The sequence below is a fragment of the Centruroides sculpturatus genome, unplaced genomic scaffold, assembly GCF_000671375.1.
Source record: "Centruroides sculpturatus isolate CEXI.00-Female unplaced genomic scaffold, Cexi_2.0 scaffold831, whole genome shotgun sequence".
Classification (NCBI taxonomy): Eukaryota; Metazoa; Arthropoda; class Arachnida; order Scorpiones; family Buthidae; genus Centruroides; species Centruroides sculpturatus.
The window spans coordinates 284,304-307,714 of NW_019385023.1; the positions used below are offsets into that span (position 1 = coordinate 284,304).

The 23,411-nt window shown below is 29.7% G+C and overlaps 2 protein-coding genes across 2 annotated transcripts in view; both read left to right on the top strand.

The window, feature by feature from the left end:
* Positions 1-23,411, top strand: part of LOC111633567 — a 37,230-nt gene that overhangs the window by 7,819 nt on the left and 6,000 nt on the right. The window contains exons 19-25 of the mRNA XM_023378160.1: positions 2,265-2,490; positions 17,923-17,978; positions 19,104-19,196; positions 19,900-19,977; positions 20,059-20,153; positions 20,236-20,316; positions 23,027-23,107. Of these exons, the coding sequence (XP_023233928.1) occupies positions 2,265-2,490; positions 17,923-17,978; positions 19,104-19,196; positions 19,900-19,977; positions 20,059-20,153; positions 20,236-20,316; positions 23,027-23,107 (710 nt within the window). The remainder of the gene's footprint in view (positions 1-2,264; positions 2,491-17,922; positions 17,979-19,103; positions 19,197-19,899; positions 19,978-20,058; positions 20,154-20,235; positions 20,317-23,026; positions 23,108-23,411) is intronic.
* On the top strand, positions 11,540-20,313 carry LOC111633570. Its single transcript, XM_023378164.1, has 6 exons — positions 11,540-11,634; positions 13,730-13,998; positions 19,048-19,196; positions 19,900-19,977; positions 20,059-20,166; positions 20,236-20,313. The coding sequence occupies exons 2-6, from the start codon at positions 13,896-13,898 to the stop codon at positions 20,284-20,286; spliced, it is 489 nt and encodes a 162-aa protein (XP_023233932.1). The 5' UTR covers positions 11,540-11,634; positions 13,730-13,895; the 3' UTR covers positions 20,287-20,313.

Genomic DNA, 23,411 nt, shown 5'->3' on the forward strand with positions numbered 1-23,411 from the left:
GATAATCTTATATAATTACTGTATCACCAAACATATGCGAATATATTAATAACGGCCATATATTATACTATAAATACAAATAATAAGCCTACGAGACAATTTTCAAAACACACACATATATATATATTAAGTACATAACCTTGAATTTTAATGAAATTATTTTTTTCCCTGCTAAATATGTGAATCTATAACGGGGTGGTCCAAAAATGAGTTAACTGAGATGTATATATTGTTGAAAAAAATCGAAGCAGCTTAAAACAGGTGTGCAATATTAATCGAATTTTGTACATAGATTGGTATATAAATAAAAAGGTCATTACAACATCGAAGCACTAAAATACATCATTAAAAAACAATTTCATTGCAAATGGTACATATTTGTAAGTTGATCATTCCATTGTGGGCCTGGCCTTACCCACAATGGGTTATAAAACTGTACTTCTGGGTTATATATGTGGGTTATATACTGTACTTCTGTTGATATTCATTCCATTGATTTGCTATGGAAAACTGAGAATTATTTTTGTTAATAGATAATAATTAGGGGTTTTTTAAGCTATTTATATTCGGTTCATTAGCTGTTCATACATTTTTTAGAAGTTTATCTAGTTCTAAACTCTATATAAAATAATTCATAAGAGATAAGAACACATATCACATAATACAAACATTATAAAACAGATGTATTATTTAAAAATAATGAAAACAGCTGTACTAATACAATCAATTCTCTAAGCCGTTTCCTTCCAAAAAAGTATTCAAGAATTATAGATTTTAAAATTACTTTACAGCAATTATTTAATTATTTATTTATCTTTGATTAGATAATAATTTAGAGAATTAATTTTAGTTAAAATAATACTAGGAAATGATGGTTAATATTTCAGTATTTTACATGATGTGNATTTTAAATTCTTTCCGCTCTGCGGACACTAAGAAGGCTTTCTTTCATGCTTATCGTAGGTTCAGCCAAGCTCGTAATAGGGACTGTCATATTACTTTACTTAGAGCCATTTTAATCCGTCCCCATACATTTACGAGGCCTTAAAAATAATTTATTCCATTGAATTTCTTGTGTATTATGAATAATTCTTCAAACTTCTATCGGCTTCTCAGATCCTGGGGCAGAATAGTAGCGCTTAATTAATATTACATACGAAAGTTTATGTTATTATAACTGATATTCGAACCTTAAACCTATAGACAAATTTTGATTGAATTATAAATAAGAGTTTATATTATATACGACGGCCAAACAAAGGCTCTACAGAGAGACTGACATTTTCTGCTGTTTCATCATTATCACTTCATAAATTTGGCCCTCTTATTATTTATAATTCAATCAAAATTATGAGGTTTAAATTGTTAAAAGGTTTTTAGTAAATATATTATATTATATTCATTAGTATTTAAAATTATTTTAAATTTTTATAAAATATATCTATACATATGCATTTCTATAATAAAAATTTTTAAAAAATGTCACTAAAAATAATAATTTAAATTGAATAAATATAAATTATTCAGGAATTTTATATAATTTATTTTAAAAAATAACTGAAATTTTTATAATAAAATTTAATTAGGCAAGTATTGAAAAGCATTGAATTAATATATAATTATATTAAGTCTAAGTTTTTATATCATANTTTACATGATGTGATAATAATTTAGAGAATTAATTTTAGTTAAAATAATACTAGGAAATGATGGTTAATATTTCAGTATTTTACATGATGTGATATACATTAACATTAAGAAATATGCGTAAATTTTAATATATTTTGTTGTCATCTTAATTACTAATTACTTATTGTTAATTGAGTATGTTTCTTGCTGATATTTTTGATTTAACTCTTTGTGCCCTGTGAACACTGAGAGGGCCTCTTATGGCAAGCCCATTCGACCAATTAAATATAAAAAATATAATAAGTAAAAAAATATAATATAATATTGATAAAAAATAATAAGAAAGTACACCTGTAAAAATAAAAAGGTGTTAGATAGATGACCGACACGACTCTATTGTTAAAGGAAAAGTATGACGTACGGGGGCAAGCCACTATTAATTTGAGGTGGAGAGCATATATATTTTAAGTTAAACAAATGATTAAAAACTGCAGCTCGGCATTGTGACGATGTTACAATAAATAATAAATGCTAGTTTATAAAAAAAATTTTTTTTACTGTGTAGTGTAATACGAAACATAATGATTTTATTCTCATTATAATCGTATTTATAATGTTTTATTATTTATTTACAGTCTAGTAAAACTGTAATTGATGTAGCTACCGATCCAGAATTAAGAGGAATACAGTTAAGACGAACACAACCTTCAAGAAATAATCGCTTCAGTGAACTGTTAAGACAATCTCTGTGGCCATCCTCGAGTGCTCCCAGATTTCGAGTTACTCCTGTGGAAGAAGGACAATCTCAAGATTCGAGGCAAAGGCCAGGTTCTACAGTAAATATACAGAGGGAATCCAGTTGTTGATTACGTCACAATTATTTATAAAATAATGCAATCGGGGGTGAACCACATATTGCAACATATCTTAAAGTGATTCATGATGCATTTAAAAAAATAATCGTGAATTTTTTTATAATAAATATCATTGTATATATTACACAAAAATCTTTCTATTAAAGTAATAATAATTTAAAGAAAAATTCTTTGTTTATTTATAATAATTAAATATCTAATAATGACCTACATAATAAAAATATTCATGAATTTTGCATTGAGATTTTTACATTTTTGGACTTTGAAACCTCGAGAAATGCAGAAAAATTGGGTTTTTTTTTCTGTGTTTCGATGTTAGTGTGTGGGGGGGTTGCACGATTTTGTTCACTCAATTTGAAGTTTAACTCCTGTGTCATTTGTCGAAAATTTCTGAAATTTTGCAGAGAAACTTGTGTATTAGGGGATTGATACTATTAAATTTTGATGGTTAAAGGTAGAGGGAGGTCACGTGTATCATCTCGAGTAGGGTCGGAAATATTATGAAGATTTTACTTATTAGCATTAACAATGTTTTTATAAAACTCATCGCTACCCTCATCGCTAATTAAGCTTTTAGCCATTTTATAATAATTAATAATATAAAAAGTATTTTTAATAAAATCTCGTAACAGATGGCGCCTCCAAAATTTTAAATATTTTGCCGGAACGTTATGTAACTCGTTAGTAGTATAAATGAATCCATTTCAACAATAGAGAAAAACACCGTGGCGCCATCTGTTTATCTCAATTTTAACTATTGTCGTATTACAAACATTTCCTCGCTAATAATCCAAATCCACGATCCGCCTCCCCACACATCAATCAGAACAAAACATATTCGAAAAATAATTTAATAAAAATAAAGAATGCCGATTCAAATCGATCCAAGACAATCGAAACATGTTAATTTAATTAATGGTGTTTTGTTTTTCACTGCGAACAATTGACTTAATAAACTCATTTCAAATAATTCTTTTCGTGCCATTTAAACCAATCTAAGATAAATATAGAAATAAAATATATACAAATATATAAATCAACCAAATCTTTTAAAAATAAACCAGTAACGAGTTGCTCAACTTACCTGGCTATAAAATTTCCATTGTTGTCCAATCGCCTGTCCTTCCTTAATCTCGTGAACGGAGTTAGATACGTGAAATCCAAGACCAGATATAGAAACCTTTGGGGTAGAAGGCCCTGATTAACTATATACGAACTTCCGTTGCAAACCGAAAGTCACGTTATTTCAATTAAAAAATTTCCCTGTAAGGTGTTAGATGACCGGCACGACTCTATTGCTAAAGGAAAAGTATGCTTTACAGGGGCAAGACACTAATAATTTGATGTAGAGAGCACTTAGAAGTTTATCCTTGTCTAAAAACTGTAAGATTTGATAAGCATTTGCATTGATGAATAGAATCTCCTTCTGCAAATAAATATGCATTAGTTAAAAATAACTGATTTTACTTACAGTATCACACCTTTTCTCGTTTCCTTAATTCGTGTCTTCTCTCTTCTGTAATAATCTTTAAGCTCTCGAATTTTTTTTTTTTTTTTACTTCTTCAATGTTCCTCTCCACTTTTTTTGTGAGCTCGAACCGGGCATCTTCCTTTTTTTTCATTTATTAAAATAATAAACATGTGTCTGATTCCATAAAACTGTTTCTATATTCATGCCTGCCAGTGGCCGAGTGGATAAAACCCCCGAAAACTGAGAATTGATAGTGGGTTCGCGCCTCAATAATGGGCTGGCCACGTGTTTTCCGGGTTTTCTTCACGTTAATAATACCTAAATATGGGTCAGTCTCTTATAAAAGACCTTACGGGAGGCATCGCCCATGTGTTGCGTTGTCATATACGAATAAAGCTAAACAAACACATTCACAACGTACACGAATTTCCTTTGATGGATCGCTCCGAGACACGCGGAGAACAATTGGAGCCCATTCCTAGTGTATGAAGATGGATCGCTCCGAGACCTCGCGGAGAACAATTGGAGCCCATTCCTAGTGTATGAAGATGGATCGTAGATTTGGACTATTAGCGAGGAAATGTTTGTAATACAACAATAGTTAGAATTGAGAAAAACAGATGGAGCCACGTCGAAATCCCTTCACTACCTTTCTTGTTATTGTAAAATAACAAATCGATTCCTGAACAACCTGTACTGTACTGTACTGTACAAAGACTTTAACCTCGTGGGCCTTATATACATAAGGTCGTTTCTTTGCCATCTGATATGCAATTTTTAAATTTAAAATGGTTTATTATTTGTACACAAAATACTTAAAATTGCTCGTATTCTGTTCTTTCTTAAATCATGTTGACTTTTAATAACGTTTTTTTTTTTTTTCCTTTAGTGCTAATCTATAAAGTGTGTTGCCCAAATAAGTATTTAAATACCAAAATAAATGTAGACAATCGCCTGTCATTCGAAGAATTTTTCCACACAGCAACCCATCTGTGAAGAGTGAAGATACTACAGTATCTTCTACTGGCTAGCAGCAGCATACGTGTTAACACGTCATCTAAGCCTTATTAAGAGCCAGGCCTTGTTAAGGGCAATCTACCTTACTGCAAACAAAATAAATTTATGTACTGTATTTACATTCAGCACATTTTTGTTATGTACGAAGTGTTGAATGACTAACAGTTAAAACTTTTACATTTCTAAAATTAACTACACGTGTCTTCACGCTTCATCAATACACAGATAAAACCTAAATTCGAAAACCGTATGATTATAAATATAAAGATTATATTTTTACTAATCGGTGTGAGAAAGATTTTACTAATTGTAATCTTCTCACTGTAAAATAAATCAGAAATCTTAGAATTTATATGTATCAGGTAAGATATTTCTCTACACAGTCGACCTCCCTATAACACTGTTGATAATTCCATTTTATATGAATTCAATGTTATACGAGTCACTTAGATTTTACAAATACGTGAGCCGTTCACAGCCCGGCACACGTATTTGTAAAATCTAAGTGACTCGTACAACATGGAATTCATATAAAACGGAATTATCAACAGTGTTATAGGGGGTCGACTGTATTAAGAATTTATAAGTAGATCTAGGCCTATATGTATTTTTAAAAATAACAATATAACAGAGAAAAAATAAACAATATCGTATTTCGTGAATAAGCAAAAATGATGACATTATACTGTAAAATATCATCATCATCATCATATGATAATTTTCATATAAAAAAAGATGCTGGCAAAGATTCTTACTCGACTTTCCTGGCATTCGAACAGGAGGTTAAGGGGACCCTTAAGAAATCCGATAATTTTTAATTATACTACGACATAAATAGTAACAAAAGATTAATAGTAGTAGTTTTGTTGAATCGTATATGATGCCATTTGATAAATATTATTTTAAAAATATCTTTTATACTATTAATTATTGTAGAAAGACAAAAAAGCTTAATATTGAGAGGAGAGATGAATTTTTAAAAATATTGTAAATGCCAATAATGCGTACAATTTTCATTAAGTCTCGAATGGATTCTGACTTAATGAAAATTTCTGACATGGTTCCCTCTATCTTTCCACTCTATCGAGTACCGTACTCCAAAATTTAACAGCATCAATATCCCTTATATACAAGATACTGTGCTATTTCGTTTGTAAATCTTTACCCCATAATGAGATATTAAACGAAATAGATGACAACGCATGCACTTACAGGCACACGCATATCCCAGGAATCTCCCCCCTTTTTGACTTTTTGGGTTCACGGAATCTCAAAACATCGAGATTTGCAAAAACCCAGACGGTCAAATTTTGACAAATTACAACACTTTTTCAGTGTTATATACGTAGCAGCCGGGAAAATAAAAGTGGCAAGTGCGAGCACTCACTCAACACTCAAATAAATATCAGTATGCATTTTGTCAACTAATGTTACTGAACTAAAATCACTGTTGCACTCTAGGCTTTATAGGTTAAAAAAAAACAAATTGCCATACTATCCAGCATGGTGCTGTTTGTTTGTTTGTTTAGTTAAGTTACGGTAACGCAACACTTAGGCGATCTGCAAAGAAGGATGCATTCCGGGGAGATCTTTTTAAGGGTAACTGGTCCTACAGACGTGGAGAAAACCCAGAAAACTTCACGTGGACAACCCGTCCTGACGAGACTCGAACCCATGAAACAGGTTCTGTTCACAGAACAGAACCACTTGCCACTGGTGCTGTAATATGATACTTTAAAAATTTTGTAAAGTGCTGTAAAGTAAAAATTTAAAAGATAAATGAGAGGAACTGTTTTATAAGTTTAAATTAAAACATTTAATGTTTTTGTCTTTAATATATAAAAATTAAATACAGTAGAGCATCGATTATCCGACCCCGGATTAACCGTCACATCGGTTAACTGACCGTTCTAGTCGGCAAATTTCAAATGTCCGCTAGTGATATGGCACTACAATATTTGGCTATATGTCTTGGCTACTTAATATAATTTTTGTTAAATTTTTGCGTGTTTTAGCTGGCAACACTGGCTCGACCATTGAAGGGAGGCCAGTATTTAAAAAAGACTTATTTTTTTCTGATTATGAATGGTTGTTTGTTTTGTGAGCAATAAAATAATTTAAAAATAATTTTTAACGATACAATAGCGACGATTATTATTAAAAAAAAATTGCTAGGCTGAACATCGATGAAAATTCAATGCGAAGTTGGTTAATAGCGATATACTAATATAGTAATTACATGGGATATACTAATATACTATACTATACTAATAATGTATTTTTTTATGTTTTGTGAGCAATAAAATAATTTAAAAATAATTTTTAACGATACAATAGCGACGATTATTATTAAAAAAAAAATTGCTAGGCTGAACATCGATGAAAATTCAATGCGAAGTTGGTTAATAGCGATATACTAATATAGTAATTACATGGGATATACTAATATACTATACTATACTAATAATGTATTTTTTTAATTTTTTCGGTTATCCGATTTTTTCAGTTATCCGACCAACCTGAGTTCCCAATTGAGTCGGATAATCGATGCTCTACTGTATACGCGAAAAGCTATAAAAATAAATATTTGGCTTCAAAGAATTATTACGTGTCTAACATTTTTTTTTACCGAATTTACCGGTAAAATTATAAAATTACAAGTATATTTACCGATGCACTTTTTATCTAATTTCAGGTAATGCAATCCTTAAGTTAATTTCATTTCAATTAGCGACTGAATAAAACAACTGAAGGTAGTTTGCACTGGTCGTGGGTTCGAATCTGACCAACGAGCTGTCCACATGGAGTTTTCCTTTACGTGTCAAATACCTAAATATAGGCTACTGTCCTATAGAAAGTCCTCTAGTCCTCCAAAGAGGAATTCTCCTTGGCAGATTGCCCATGTGTTGCGTTGCCTTATTTCATCAAACCAACCGAATCAAACCATTTGATTCAGAATATTCTAATATTCGTAGAATATTAGAATATAGAAAGAGCCATTCAAAATGTTCTAACAATTAATTAAACCCTATGGCCGGATGACCGAGCGGTTAGGACGGCAGCCCCACTACTCTGGGGACTGCTCTATCCAATAGCTAAAACAATTTTAAAATTCGTATAACGTATGTAGATGAATGTTCTTCTGCCTTCATTGCAATTGAGTTTTCTCACACTCACTGGAAAATTCTATTCACCCCATTGTTATTATGTAATTGTTTTATTTATTTGGCTTTAAAGTCGGTTAAGATTTTTCCATATTTAAAACTCTTCTGTAATATTCTCTAATGACATACTTTTTAAGTTTGTGACAGTCGCAAGACATATTTTATTACTGAAATTATGAAATATATATTATATTATATTACTATTAGTTGGCTATATTATTATAGTTTTGAAATTATTAAAAAATATATATATATTAACATTTTTGCATTTTGACATATATTTTTCCTTATTAATATTATGAAAAGAATAATTCTGATATTTTATAATCTTCATTGCGTAATTAATTTTAGAAAAAATTAGTAGTTTTTTTTTCTAATATGATAATGTGGATAATACTTAGTCTCTTGCAAACCTCGACATTCAGCTACGTTTCGGACAAGTATGTAAATGATTATAGTTGTGTTCCAATTGCGCTTCGGGCAGTCATACTAGAGTGCTTCAAAATCGCACCCAGTATCCTATAAAAAGGCTCGTACAAGCTTACTCCAATTCCGCCTTTGCTGGGGTGCTAATTTTAGAGCTGTCTAATATAACGGCGGGTCATTCCTAGAAGTGATACGACGGATATTGGCGACACAGTCGAGCATTCACGCTTATGTATTGCTTTTCATGTCAGATTGTAAACAACCATTTTCAGTAAGACAACACTTGGCTGCACACAACTAGGATTTCGCAGGAATGGCTCCATCACGTTGTCACACTTTCTTGGCCTGCCTGGTCTCCAGATTTATTTTCTTTCAAACATTTGTGGGACCATTTACGAGTATGGGTGATCTGGAACGGAAATTACATTTATGGGTAAATTTTTCGCAGAATATCATACAGTGCTTGTATGCCCTAAAATCGAGTGATACGATCGATCTCTTATTCAGGATATATCCAGTTCTTGCCTCTTGGATATATCCTGAATAAGAGGAAGTCTTCCAGAATTGTACATAATATTGTAATCATTTATTACCACCTCATTAAGTGCACTTTAATGTTTCATTCAGTTCCTTCTTTTATCATTTTATTCTAGCTAAAGAGTCCAAGAAAAATACTAAATTACAAGATATTTTTGATGGAATTTAGAACTAACAAAAGTTGTATTTACGTTGTATAGACTAAAAAAAAACAATATTTATATTAAAAATGCTGCCAGTTTATTCAGTTAAAAATATACATTTTATTAATAATTAAACTGAAATTATTTAAATTAAAGCATAGAAAAGAATGGAAAAATTACTTTCATAATGCAAATGAATTTTTTTACACTTACATAGCTTAACGAGTAAAAATTCAACTGAATCTTATATTTTTGCAAGAATTGCTACCTTGTACAATTTAAATAAATAACGTAGATGTATCGTTTCTTAACTAAAGATAAGTTCTATTTTTATATCATAAAACTACGTGGTATTACGTCGTAGATTAAAGTCAACATATGGTAAACAAGTATGCATTATACAGATGTGAATGCTAATATGATTTAGTAGGAAATGATCTCGTGATTATTATCAATTTAATGAAATTCGATCGGGTTGTGTGCATAACAACTTAAAAGAAAAGGAAAAAAAAAACCTGATTAAAATTCAATGTTGCAATGCGATTTGACAACCGTTTGAAATCCGAAAGCACAACCGAATCAATTGTCATCCTCTGCATATCATGTTTTATGACATTTTGGCAGGTCAATATTTACAAAGCAAAAGTGACGTTGAATGACGTTGTGTGTCATTCACTAGGGGACTATATATATTAGTTATTAATAGATATGGCACTTATTAAATGCATCCTATAGTTTGACAAATGATTCCATTCAAATATATTTACTAGATTTTGTTCACCTGTACAATTAACATTAAATTTGCATATTTAAAATTACTAAATTTAAACTATAAGTAATCATAACTAGAAGTGTAAGAATTAACTATATTTGAATTTTTTTTTAACTTGTATGCAATATGACACTTCGAACAGATTTAAAAACTGTAATTAAATTTTTTACTAAAATGACATTATTACAAGAGTCTGACACATCATAAAGTGACTTACAGGACAGATGATGCAATTCGTATATTGCTTCGTCACTTGTGTCGTCTTTAGCACTTTTCTCTCGCTTGCAACCGCACGGATGAGAACTGTAACCAATTTCAAGATATGTCACGTTGTTCCCAATATACTAAATACATTAGATCCGCTCGGTTTACTTTAGGTCAGTTTGTTTTTTAATTCTGCCGTGTAACCATAATGTATGCAATTCTTCCACGAAGTATTTTCTTATTACGTCAAAGATACGTTTGACAGAGTCATTTACTGATCCGCTTAACGGAGCACATCATCTTCAAAAACAACATCGTTAAGTACTTCTTATTAAATTTATACCATATTTTAACTACTAATATTAAGATAGATTAATGTATCTTTTGAAACCTTTGATAATTCTAATTTATAGATATAATTCAAAATATCTATTTACCAGTTTAAAATACTTGAATATTGTATTTTTCTATTCGAAATTAATCAACCCTCTTATGTATATTATCTAGAATTTTATTGGGCGGAAAACAACTCTAATGATGTTCTATCATTCGGATAAGTTCACTCTTCATAATTAAATGATAATACAATTTACTTATTGATACTCGTTATCGAAACGATTTATTATCATCGTGCCTTAAGGATCAATTACAGAGATAAAGAAAGGATATTTATAAAAAAAAAAACAATAAAACAAAAATCTATAAAATATGAGGTTTAACCGAAGTAGATATATGCAATTTAATTAAATTGGCATGCAAAAATTCAAGATTTCCACATTTAAAACTCCATTTTCCATTAAATTTGAACACTTTCTCATTAAACTTGACACGATATCAAGTCCGAGCTTAAACACTCGAGCTTTGACACGATATTAAAGATTATTAGGCTGGTTGCTACGCTTCTCAAAAAAGATGAAGTAACTTATAGCATAATACTATATACAAGTCGACCCCCCCTATAATACTGTTGATAATTCCGTTTTATATGAGTTTCATGTTGTACGAGTCACTTAGATTTTACAAATCCATGAGCCGTTCACAGCCCGTATTTGTAAAATCTAAGTGACTCGTACAACATGGAATTCATATAAAACGGAATTATCAACGGTGTTATAGGGGGTCGACTGTAAATGTAAAAATCAGTCCACTAAATTTCCTATGATCACTTCAGTTTCTCGCTAAATATATTGGAAATCCATTACCTTATTGATTAATAGTCCAAGTTGTGTTTTGCTGCATCATTAATATTTGACGCCACGCTGTTAAATTCGTTTATGTGCCATTGAATTCACATTACTTCCAATAACACGGAAAAACTCCTTAATCCGAACCATATACAGTGTATTTTGGATTACCGAGACTGTATCGTGTATATTTCTAGTTAACCTGTATACATGTAAGTGCAATCAACAAGGCCTTGTATATTTTGATATGTTAATTTAATATCACATTTTTGGCTTTTATATATATAGTAGGGCCTATAGGTCTTTTTTAACTATTAAAATATAAACATTAAATTACATATTTAATTATATTATGTTTTTAATAGGCCTATAAATTAAATTAATTTTAAGTTCATTCTTTAGCATAAATCAGAAACATTTTAGGACTAAACGTCGACTTTGAATATGTATTAATTATATAAATTATTTAAATTTTTAATTGCTTATAAAATGTGGTAAAATATACGCATGTAACAGACTAATTACTGACTATAAATGCATAAAAGCATTGTATAAGAGTGGAGCATAAAACTATTAATGCCCAGTAAAGTTGTGAAGATAACAATTGACGTCATTTATCAATGATTCTACGCAATTAATTATTTAAGAAATTATTTGATCATGCAAGCAAAGGTATTATAAGCGATATAGATTCAGATTTTATTACTTTTATTATATAGATATTTAAAATGACGACGAATTGGTTCGGTTAATTTGCTGAGGGAGGTGATTCCTCTAGAGAGGTCTTTTGTTACCCCCTATTTAGATGTTACTAATGTAAAGAAATCCCGAAAATTTTCACGTAGCCAGCCTATTAACCAAGCGCAATCTCACCACCAGTGTTCAGTGGTTTTATAAGTACGATATTACAGGTCTCGTATGCAATATCTTTAAAATGTTATTACAAATTTCTCACTGCACAGAAATTTAATTAACATTTATATGCATTAATTTTAACATCATTTCTTAACGCTATTAGAATATTAACATGACTGTCAAATCGTATACGATGTTTTATGGCTGTCTCATTTTACACATTCATAAAAAAAAACTATGGGTTGTAAGTTATCTGTAGAAAATTACTAATCATCTGTAATTCATATAGCATAAGGAAATTTTTAGATTATTCGATACATAATTTATCCTTGAATATAACTTTAATATGAAGCAGTATAGGCCTTAGTATTCTATCTCTCTGAAGAGTCGGACATTCAGAAATTATCTTATTAATCAGTTATTATATCAGTCTTTCATATAATTTACTGAGGTCACAACCTCAAATATAAATATAAAATATAATATAACATATAGTATATGCATATTAAGTGCTTTCATTATGTACTCTTATTACATAGAATTAAATAAATTAGTTAAAATCTGTCTATCTGTCTTGCTTAAATTTATTTTTATCTATAAATCACAAATGTCATGACATAATATCATCTTTATAATGGCTCAAAGTAACCTGAAAGGCATCTAAGTAAATAAACAAAGCAATAATGTATAAATAAATAAAATTCTATTGAAATTCTACATATAATTTCATAAATTTTTCTAAGCCACTAGAGAGGAAAAGCAGTATTATATGATTTGAATCGTAATTTCATATTATATTCAACTTCAAAAATACCGTACTGTACATGAAGTTGCAATGACAACGCAACACTAAAAATATTACCTACGTTCGTATTTTTATATAAATTCGAACATATTTAATTGGATTTATAATAAATAACATTATATAAAATGAAAAACATCTTATATTTTTAAATTTATTTAATCTAAAGCCAATATCACACTATACTCCTTACTATGATGCAAACTAGTATTGTATATAACTACACGTATGTAAATTGTAGTTGAATGTTTAAGATGTACGAAAGTACCTTGAGGTCCAACTTTAAACAAAACCCTAGATTACTTATGCCTAAAACTTTCCCTGGTAAACAGGAAACACTACAAAAACTACATTACATATTGACCTTTAACGTATGATAAAGAATATAATAAATATAAATTACAATTAAATTAAAATAAAATAATTAAATTACTGTTTATTTAGATATAATAGAGAGATGACATAGTATTTTATTATATAAAGTTAGTATTTATTATAACTTACTTTAAAATATTAATTTGTATGTAATTTTTCAAACTAAATATAAAACAATGATAATAATTTGTTTCCTTCGCTGAATACGAGATAAATAATCAATATTAAAATTTTTATAATTGTTATAAATTCATTGATTTAATATTTTTAAATAGATTATGAAAGAGAAAAGATAAATTAGGAAAACTTCGTATCATCTTCAACGTGATTGGCAAAGAGTTTTTCCGAATCATCCTATCAGCGGAGATAGTGTATATGACGACGAATGTATTAAATATAATGAAACAAACATCTTGAAGGAGATTCATAATATTATTCGCCATGTCTGGAGTCTGGTATTGCGTTTGCATCCCAACTGAGAGCCACGAACAAAAATTATATTTTTTTGATACTCCCGAAGAGAAGAATAAACACGAAAATCAAGGTAATTACTTTTATTATTATTATTATTATTATTATTATTATATGTACTGTATATAGCTAAGGATAAGATATATTTATGCCCCGCAAGCTTAGATATTATATAACTTATATTAAGAATAGTCCTAGTGTATAGAAACATAATATCAAATGCTTGTAATTGTATTCAAAATATTCAATTGTTGTTTATATTTGATGGAAAAATTTTGATTTTGGAAAAGTTTTTATTTACTTTAAGAAAACATGGATAAGGTTGAGATTGAATTTGTCGTTTAAATTCAATCTTATCCTAATAGACTTTGGTATCAAAAGCTTGCCCCCACTTGTGTATTGCGGTAGATAATGAACAGGTAATTGTAAAGTAATCGCTGTTTTCCGATAAGTCAATTACGTCAATGCTTTTTTTTTTTCTTTACTTTGAATTATTTTTGATACTAACAAACAAGGAATTGTTCCAACTCAATAGTACTGTATCATTTAAACTCGATTTTTAAAAAAGTCCTATGTAAATGTCTTACGTTGCAATAGAACTATAAATAAATACAGATTATTGTGCAGTTTTATTTGTAAGTTTTCTTTAAGAAGTTTATGAATTAAATTAACAAGAGAAATGTTTTCTAAACTCTGATGAAGCTGCAACTATTTAACACTAAACTCGTAAGATATACCATTGATGAATTACAAATGCTTTGCACCCTGTCGATTTTTATGGCATGTCCTCAAATATCGCTACTGTGTTGAAATGTAATTTGGCAATCGGTAACTTATCTGCAATTTTTCGTGCAATTGCTCCTGCTGTACGCTTATTTATTGCTATATCACTTGCGATTATGAAATGGGTCATCTCTAATCATCATCTTTTAATAGCTAAATGTGTTTTTGATTGGATACAAAACATTTATAATTTTTATAAAATTAGATTCTTCAGACTTATTTATAAACATAAATTCATATTATTTATTCTTTTTATTGCTTATTATTTTATGAATGTGCAAGTTAGTGTAAAATGAGTATTAATAAGAGATTATTACTTAATGGGGTTATATTTAAAGTGAGAAGATAGTATTACATAAATGAAACATTAATTGCATTTCTATTATGCAGGCTTATATGCAAATCATCTTAAGCTTAAATTAGACTGTGTAGATTATATATACATATTTCATACTATAATCTTTAACCTATATAAAATTTGTATGATTAAGCTAATTCTAGATTGTAAAAGTTATATAATTTTATATATATTCTAACGGCTATACTAATAATTAATGCAGTATAAACTCATACAATAAGAAAGGAAAAGCGTTCTAAATTAAATTCTCTTTACATTATACAAGATAAATATTCAGTGTAAGCTTACTCGCGAAATAAAGAAATCAGCTTAAGTTTCGAGGAGACAACTTGTGAATAATTGGATATTTACATAAATAAATGCATTAATTTCAAAATATTTATATGCTTGTTAGTAACGATACTCGGTTAATTATAAAGCAATTTATTTTAATTAGATTTGGTTTTCCCAGTTTTATTTTCGAATAAAAACACTTTCCGCTCCTTAGTTTTTTGCACATTCAGCATATTCAAGAACGTCAATGAAAAATTAATAGAATCCTTTCATAACATTTCTAAGTATTATTTAATTCTTTCTTTCTCATCTTTTCTAGAAACGATTCTAATTTAAAATTTCTTTAAATCAAAAGCACTTGAATAGAGTTAAAATAATTCTAATAAAGTTTATTACTAATCCAAATCTATTTTATCTTCATCTTAAACTACATAATGAAGTTTACATTTGTTATCATTATAACTCTTTTATCAATTTTTATTGACACGAAATCAATGTCAAATTTTGATATATATATATATATATTAAGTNTATGATCTCGTTATTTATAGATTCTCTCTAGACTTTTTTTTAAATTTAGTAGAAATTTATAGCCTAATAAGAAAAGAGTATTTGAGACCGATCGTTACCAAAGCCTCTTGTATGTGGCTTATATAATTTCGTTCGTTCTCAAAATTTCATTGATCGATTTTGATAAAACTTTGACATTTTTCATTAATTGAGACGAGAAATCTAAAAAATATAATAAAAATGTGAATCTACGATTTTGTTTTGAAATACAGTGGGGTCAATGTGACAATGCTCGTGCTTTCTGAAGCAATTGAGCGTGCCTAACGGAAAATGTGCACGAAAAACGAAAAATACACAATAACAAAAATATCGACGTCGATTGCTTTGTTATTGGATCACCTTTCTGTGTTGATCAGTACCAGGATCGCTTTTACCATGGCCGGCACGTGCAAGGATCTCTTCCTTCTTAGACGGCAAATGCAAGGTTCTTTTCGTCGTGGCTGGAAGATGCAAGAATACAGCCTCTTCTCTTGGCTGCTATTCTTGCAAGTGCAGGAATTGTTTGTCCACGCAAGAATTCTCTTCCGTGCCTAGCAACTGTAAGGATTGCCTCTCTCGTGTTCAACAGATACAAGGATTGCTCCTTTTTTTCTGGCTCCTCTTCAATTCTTCAATTCGTCCGTAGTAAATATTAGGCTATAAATGTAGCCTAATTTACTACGGACAATAACAATAATACTTTTATTCATCAATGAAATGCTTTTTATACGATTAAAAAATAATGAGTAATGACACAAGTTTTGAAGTGTATGTACAGTACAGTATAATCAGGATCATATTCATCCATAACAGGGCCCTTGGGTTTTAGGTTTTTCGATCCTCCTCCGACACTTCAGTATGTCACTTCACTACAGTGACAGCCTTAACAGCTTGTATTTCGGTCTGTTATCTGGTATGGTAGGTACTAGTTATCTGTTATCTGGTTTTCCGGGCCTTAGGCGCGTGCCTAAGGCCCGGAAAACGATCCTGTATATAATTTGTATCCAGCCATCAAGGACACAAAACGATCTTATACAGATTAAAACAATATAAAAATAGGTCAATTATTCAGTATAATCACATTTAACCTGTTTTACGTGTACTGATAATGTTCAATCAATTTCCTATTATGTAAACAGTTAAGAAACTTATTTAGATTCCACTTGACATTTCTTTCGATCTGTCATGTTAAACATGCTTTCATAAATAATAATTTAATTTATATATTATCTCCTTTATATATTGGACTAAATGAAATTCTAATTACACATTAGATAAATTATCAATATAAATTTATATAAGAGCATTACGCTTATGAACTTATTGGGCAGGTTTCTTTAATTTTCTTATCTGAAACTCTCTTAAATATAATTTAAACATTATATAACGTTAATTAAAATAATTTAATATTAAATGAATTTTACATAAAGATAAAAATATTGTAAATGAGACGAATAATTTCCTACGATAAAATTTACGAGTTATTTCCGAGTTGCCAAACAAGCATTAAAAAAGACGATAGACGACGACCTTCGTACGAATCTTCCATAAAACCATTAAATCGTAAAAATATGCCGATAATTTCAATAGTGTTATCAACAACGAGAAATAACTCTGCTGGAGACTTTCTATTGAAAATTCTCCGATAAGAATATTTCAAAACTTATTACAGTTTCGTTTCCTAATAAGTCAATTTTAATTGGACATGCATAATGTAAGGGGGTAATTTTCTACGAGAGAGAGAGAAAGCGATCACTATATATGTACTGTACAGTATAGACAATACAACATACAACAATGCAACATACACAAGTCACAATAGTGTTGTGTTGTACGTTATATACATACAAAAATGTATCATATGTATTATTATTTGTGTATTATCTATATATATAGAGACTATACAACACATTATTGTATGCACAGTATATATAACACTACACACGCATTGATGATGAAAAATTTGGTGATTGTTTTAGCATTTTTATTATTAATTTTTCATTGATAATCTTTTAACTATTTACTATCTTTTAGCAAAGTTCAAGCACCCTTTCTCATTGCAAAATAGAGAAGTAGAGAGACCATCTTGGGCATTTAAAACGATAATTATAGAAATATACTAATAAAACTACGCAATTAATGTGATAAAATAGTAAAACATTTCGAGGAAAATTGTTTATTTTACTCAATGACCGAGCAGGTTTATTTATATTTACTGAAGACTTGTAAAGACTGCAAAATTCTATCGTAATTTTTAAATGTGATTGAACTATACTTACAACAATATATCATTATTGTATAATTTTTTAAATATAGAATAATATGAATAATCAAAGTTTTCTATTACTTAAACATGCAATAGAATAAATAAAAATAAAAATTATTAACTTTTAAATCATAATTCAAGACTTGATAGCTGTATAATATATTAAAGAATTTTTATTTATTTTAATTAGTATTTTGATGAACTTCCATTAATTTAAATTAGTGGGATTTTATAAGAATATGTTTTAAATGAAATTCTTTATTTTATTAAATAGAAATGTATAAAAAAGGTCGAGGGTGTTATTATTTATCACTCTTTCCCAGACAGTGAAAGCGATCTAGAATTATCAATGCAAAAACAAAGAAATCTCTTGCATAGAAGAGAAATGATTATATATTTATCTCAAGAATGTGAAAATGATAACTTTTTATTCATAATAATTGCATATCTCGTATGATAAAGACAAAATTACTTAATTCGGGAAACATTTTCGGCCTTTAATCAGGCCACCCAGAGGCGGATCCAAGAGGGGTTCAGAGGTGTCAGAGGCTTTCTCACTGACACTTATTATTAATTCAAATATTTTAATTTTTGAATTAGCCCCCCTTCTTTGAATTTTGATCATCTACTGGCCGCCATCTTTATAAATCAAGTAGTTTTTCTGCTATGTTTTATAACATTTCCTTGGTCAGAATAATTATTTTCTTATAAAATAAAATTATAAACACAATATTTTTTAATTAGATTTATATTACAGTATTTAAAGTATAGAAAATTTATGTTTAAATTATTCTAATATTTACAGAAGTTACAAAATTTTATGTTATACAAATATTTAGTATAAATTATATTTTATTTTAAAAATAAATTTATAATTTATATCATTTATATAGAAAACAAAGGATACCAAAATGGAAATATACTGAATAATAACAATAAAATTTCTCAGGATTCGTGTGTTATTCAGTTAAACGAAAGTAAAAAGGATGATCTAAAAAAAGTTCCTTTGGATGAGGATGATGAAGATGCTCCTTTAGCACAGGTAAATTTAAACGATAATACAAATAAAAAAAGAATTATTTTAGTACATTTGTTATTGAATTAAAAGAGAAAAACAATGCAAAAGATTCAAGATTGTAAATATAGACTAAGATCTTAAGTAATTCGTATCTTTTAAAAATAAAATAACAAACTGTACTGTATTTAAATCTGCTGCTTAACTTTTGTTAAGCACATTTATCATATGAGTAAAATTTAAGGACACTTTTCCTCAAGATAAATCCATTATAAATAGATTAAAAACTATGTTACAATATGAAAATGTTCAATTTATATTCAGGCACACATCGGATTATTACGATATAGTCTAATGTTACATAACCACGGATTAAATACTATATGTCGAGAGTTAAATGTTAAATTACCGTAATTAATAATACAGTCGACCCCCTATAACATTGTCGATAATTCCGTTTTATATGAATTCCATGTTGTACGAGTCACTTAGATTTTACAAATACGTGAGCCAGGCACAGAACGGCACACATATTTGTAAAATCTAAGTGACTCGTATAACATTGAATTCATATAAAACGGAATAATCAACAGTGTTATAGGGGATCGACTGTACTAAAAATACACCTATCTTAATTTTTATTTTGTTAGAATAAGAGCATTTGATGCTGTTTCATAACATGTTTTATTAAGATATAATTAATTTTTTTTGTCTGGATGATTTTATTTAGTTATTAAAACAATGCCTGGACAAACTAGAAATTCAAGATGCAGTATGGAGTACCAACAAAGAAAACACTTATCACCAGGTTTTGAATTATATTTTAAGCTTTTAATTTACATATTAAAATAGGATTACGAAATAATCTTTTTTTTTTAAATTCTGGCAGATTTATTTTCCTTGCGGCCCCGGGATAAGATCAGATTATGTGCTAAGAACATTAATGGAGAAAGGAATTGGTGTACGTTCTGGATCTACAATTGGGTTGGTATATAAAGTAAATGTTAAGTTAATATTTAAAAATAAATTAAATTAAAAAATGTAAATGATAATTTAATCTTTTTAGAGTTGTTCCTTGCGCTGTCTTTTATCGAGACGAAGATTTAGATTCAGATGAAGCAATTTCTTCGGATGAAGAACCAGAAACGTAATTCTATAAATAAAATCATCGCGCTTAATTTATTATATAAACTAAAAGATCTTTATTATTTATTTGAGTTATATATCATCTACAAATTTATGAATATAACCTACATTTTATATCATATATCTTTGTGTAATTTAGAAATCATAAACACGATTTTTTTTTACGTTAACAACAACAAAACCTTGGCATAATAAATTAAGTTTATGAATAAAAAAACTGTAAATTTTACCGGTACTTTTATATAAAAAAATTTTATAAATTGAATTATATATTCTGAATGACCTTAAATTATTTAAATTTATTACATTTTATGAAATGTATGCATAAAAATTATATATCGTATGTTACACGCGTTACATTAGCCTATGTGAACTTATATAAAAGATGCCTTGATAATCAATGCTTACCTGAGGCCTCAAATAACAAAGCCACCACTGGATAGAGATTAAATATTATAGTATTTAACTATTTACTATNCCTGAATCACCCAGTTAATATAGTCCTTTCCTTTTCCTCCCATGCTAAATTTAATTCTAAAAGCATCACAGAATTCTTCCTCAGAGTAGTTTGTGCTAAGAGTGTCGTTCTGCCTGTATATGATAAAAGGTAGTTCTTCTCTGCTAACATGAGTAGGGACAGAGTAGATTGAGATATGCGGCAGGCGTTTTTTTGGCTTTTTAACAGATATTTCTGGGATTTGTTCCTCTATGTATTGCTGGAGTTTGTTGGCATCATCAAGTTTCTTTAGTTCTATAGCTACTCCTCCTCCCGTAATATTTCTCATTCTATCGACTCCGATTCTGAGCTGAGATGGTTTTATCTTGTCATGTATAATTTTCCTCAGTTTGTTACAATTACTTACCTCCCCGTTTTCATAAAGTAATAAGACCTCTGGGTTAGCATTCAAAACCTGAGGTCTGGTTAGAGGGTTGATGGTTTTTCCAGATTGTAGTACAGCAGAATAAGTTTTCTGTGGTGGAATCTCCATGGCGTTTTGTGTACAGAGCTGCTCCACTTTTTCTTTAACAGAAATCTGGTTTTCAAGGATTTCTTTTAGTGGGCCCTCCTCAACAAGCCTGTCGAGTTTCCCTGACAAGCCATCCACCTGAGTAATGGGTGCATCAAGATCTAGCTTGTCCACCATATACTCTACGCCGTTCTCTATTTTTTTATTGCTCTCGGTGATTTTATCAAGTTTTGTGTTCACATCCTGAAGCATGTGGCACAGTTTTTGGTAGTTATCCTCCAATTTATCATGAATTCCCTCAAGTCTTCCACTCCTAATGGGGCTTGATTTTGGGGGATGCAGGACAGGCATAGGCGGTGTAGCTTCTGCAATGAGGATATCGTTGAGTTTTTGGTATGGTGTCGAGTCCCCTCTCGATGTGTTAGAGGTTGGGGGTGAGAGAGTTTCCTGTCCACCTCCAGAGTCCATGCACTTACTTGGGGATAAACAATTCTTTTTAATAGTGGCAGCGGCCAGGTCAATAATCTTTTCAATTTGGCCACTAATGTATTTGACGTTTTGAGCAGTGCTCATACGTTTGTAGGATTTTTTAGTGCAAAATCCTTTTGTTTCGTCGGCAATTTTGTAAGCTTGCTCCAAGAATGAGTCCAATATTTCCGCTTCCATAGTATCTTGGAGTAGTAGAGAAGGGGAGCAAAATAACAAATCCAACCAGGCAGGTAAAGTGTGCACAATAAAACACTAGTGTAGAAAAGGTGCCCAAGAATTTCAAAAGGTCCCCCGATGAGTAGCTCTAAATACAAGAGCGTAAACCAGGTAGGTTGCGCGACGCACTGGTCCAAACATCACACAGACTATCACCGGTCCAAAGTTAAAACCTGACGCACTAGTGTCGAACCCACAGCAACACCAGAATTGATCAAGTCAGATGCCTACTAAGGGTCCACTGTGTGTTGGCGGAGGCCAAGCAAACTTGGCCTGTGGCAACACAGAGCTAGCTGCCTGACTGCTGGCTGGTAATGCCTCCAAAAGCGAACTGGCCAGCTGGGAAGACCAGTCTGCTAGATAGCAGGTCTCCCCAACAAAAAAGAACAGATAAAGTCAATTAATAATACAGTCGACCCCCTATAACATTGTCGATAATTCCGTTTTATATGAATTCCATGTTGTACGAGTCACTTAGATTTTACAAATACGTGTGCCGGGCTGTGAACGGCTCACTAAGTGACTCGTATAACATTGAATTCATATAAAATTGAATTATCAACAGTGTTATAGGGGATCGACTGTACTAAAAATACACCTATCTTAATTTTTATTTTGTTAGAATAAGAGCATTTGATGCTGTTTCATAACATGTTTTATTAAGATATAATTAATTTTTTTTGTCTGGATGATTTTATTTAGTTATTAAAACAATGCCTGGACAAACTAGAAATTCAAGATGCAGTATGGAGTACCAACAAAGAAAACACTTATCACCAGGTTTTGAATTATATTTTAAGCTTTTAATTTACATATTAAAATAGGATTACGAAATAATCTTTTTTTTTTAAATTCTGGCAGATTTATTTTCCTTGCGGCCCCGGGATAAGATCAGATTATGTGCTAAGAACATTAATGGAGAAAGGAATTGGTGTACGTTCTGGATCTACAATTGGGTTGGTATATAAAGTAAATGTTAAGTTAATATTTAAAAATAAATTAAATTTAAAAATGTAAATGATAATTTAATCTTTTTAGAGTTGTTCCTTGCGCTGTCTTTTATCGAGACGAAGATTTAGATTCAGATGAAGCAATTTCTTCGGATGAAGAACCAGAAACGTAATTCTATAAATAAAATCATCGCGCTTAATTTATTATATAAACTAAAAGATCTTTATTATTTATTTGAGTTATATATCATCTACAAATTTATGAATATAACCTACATTTTATATCATATATCTTTGTGTAATTTAGAAATCATAAACACGATTTTTTTTTACGTTAACAACAACAAAACCTTGGCATAATAAATTAAGTTTATGAATAAAAAAACTGTAAATTTTACCGGTACTTTTATATAAAAAAATTTTATAAATTGAATTATATATTCTGAATGACCTTAAATTATTTAAATTTATTA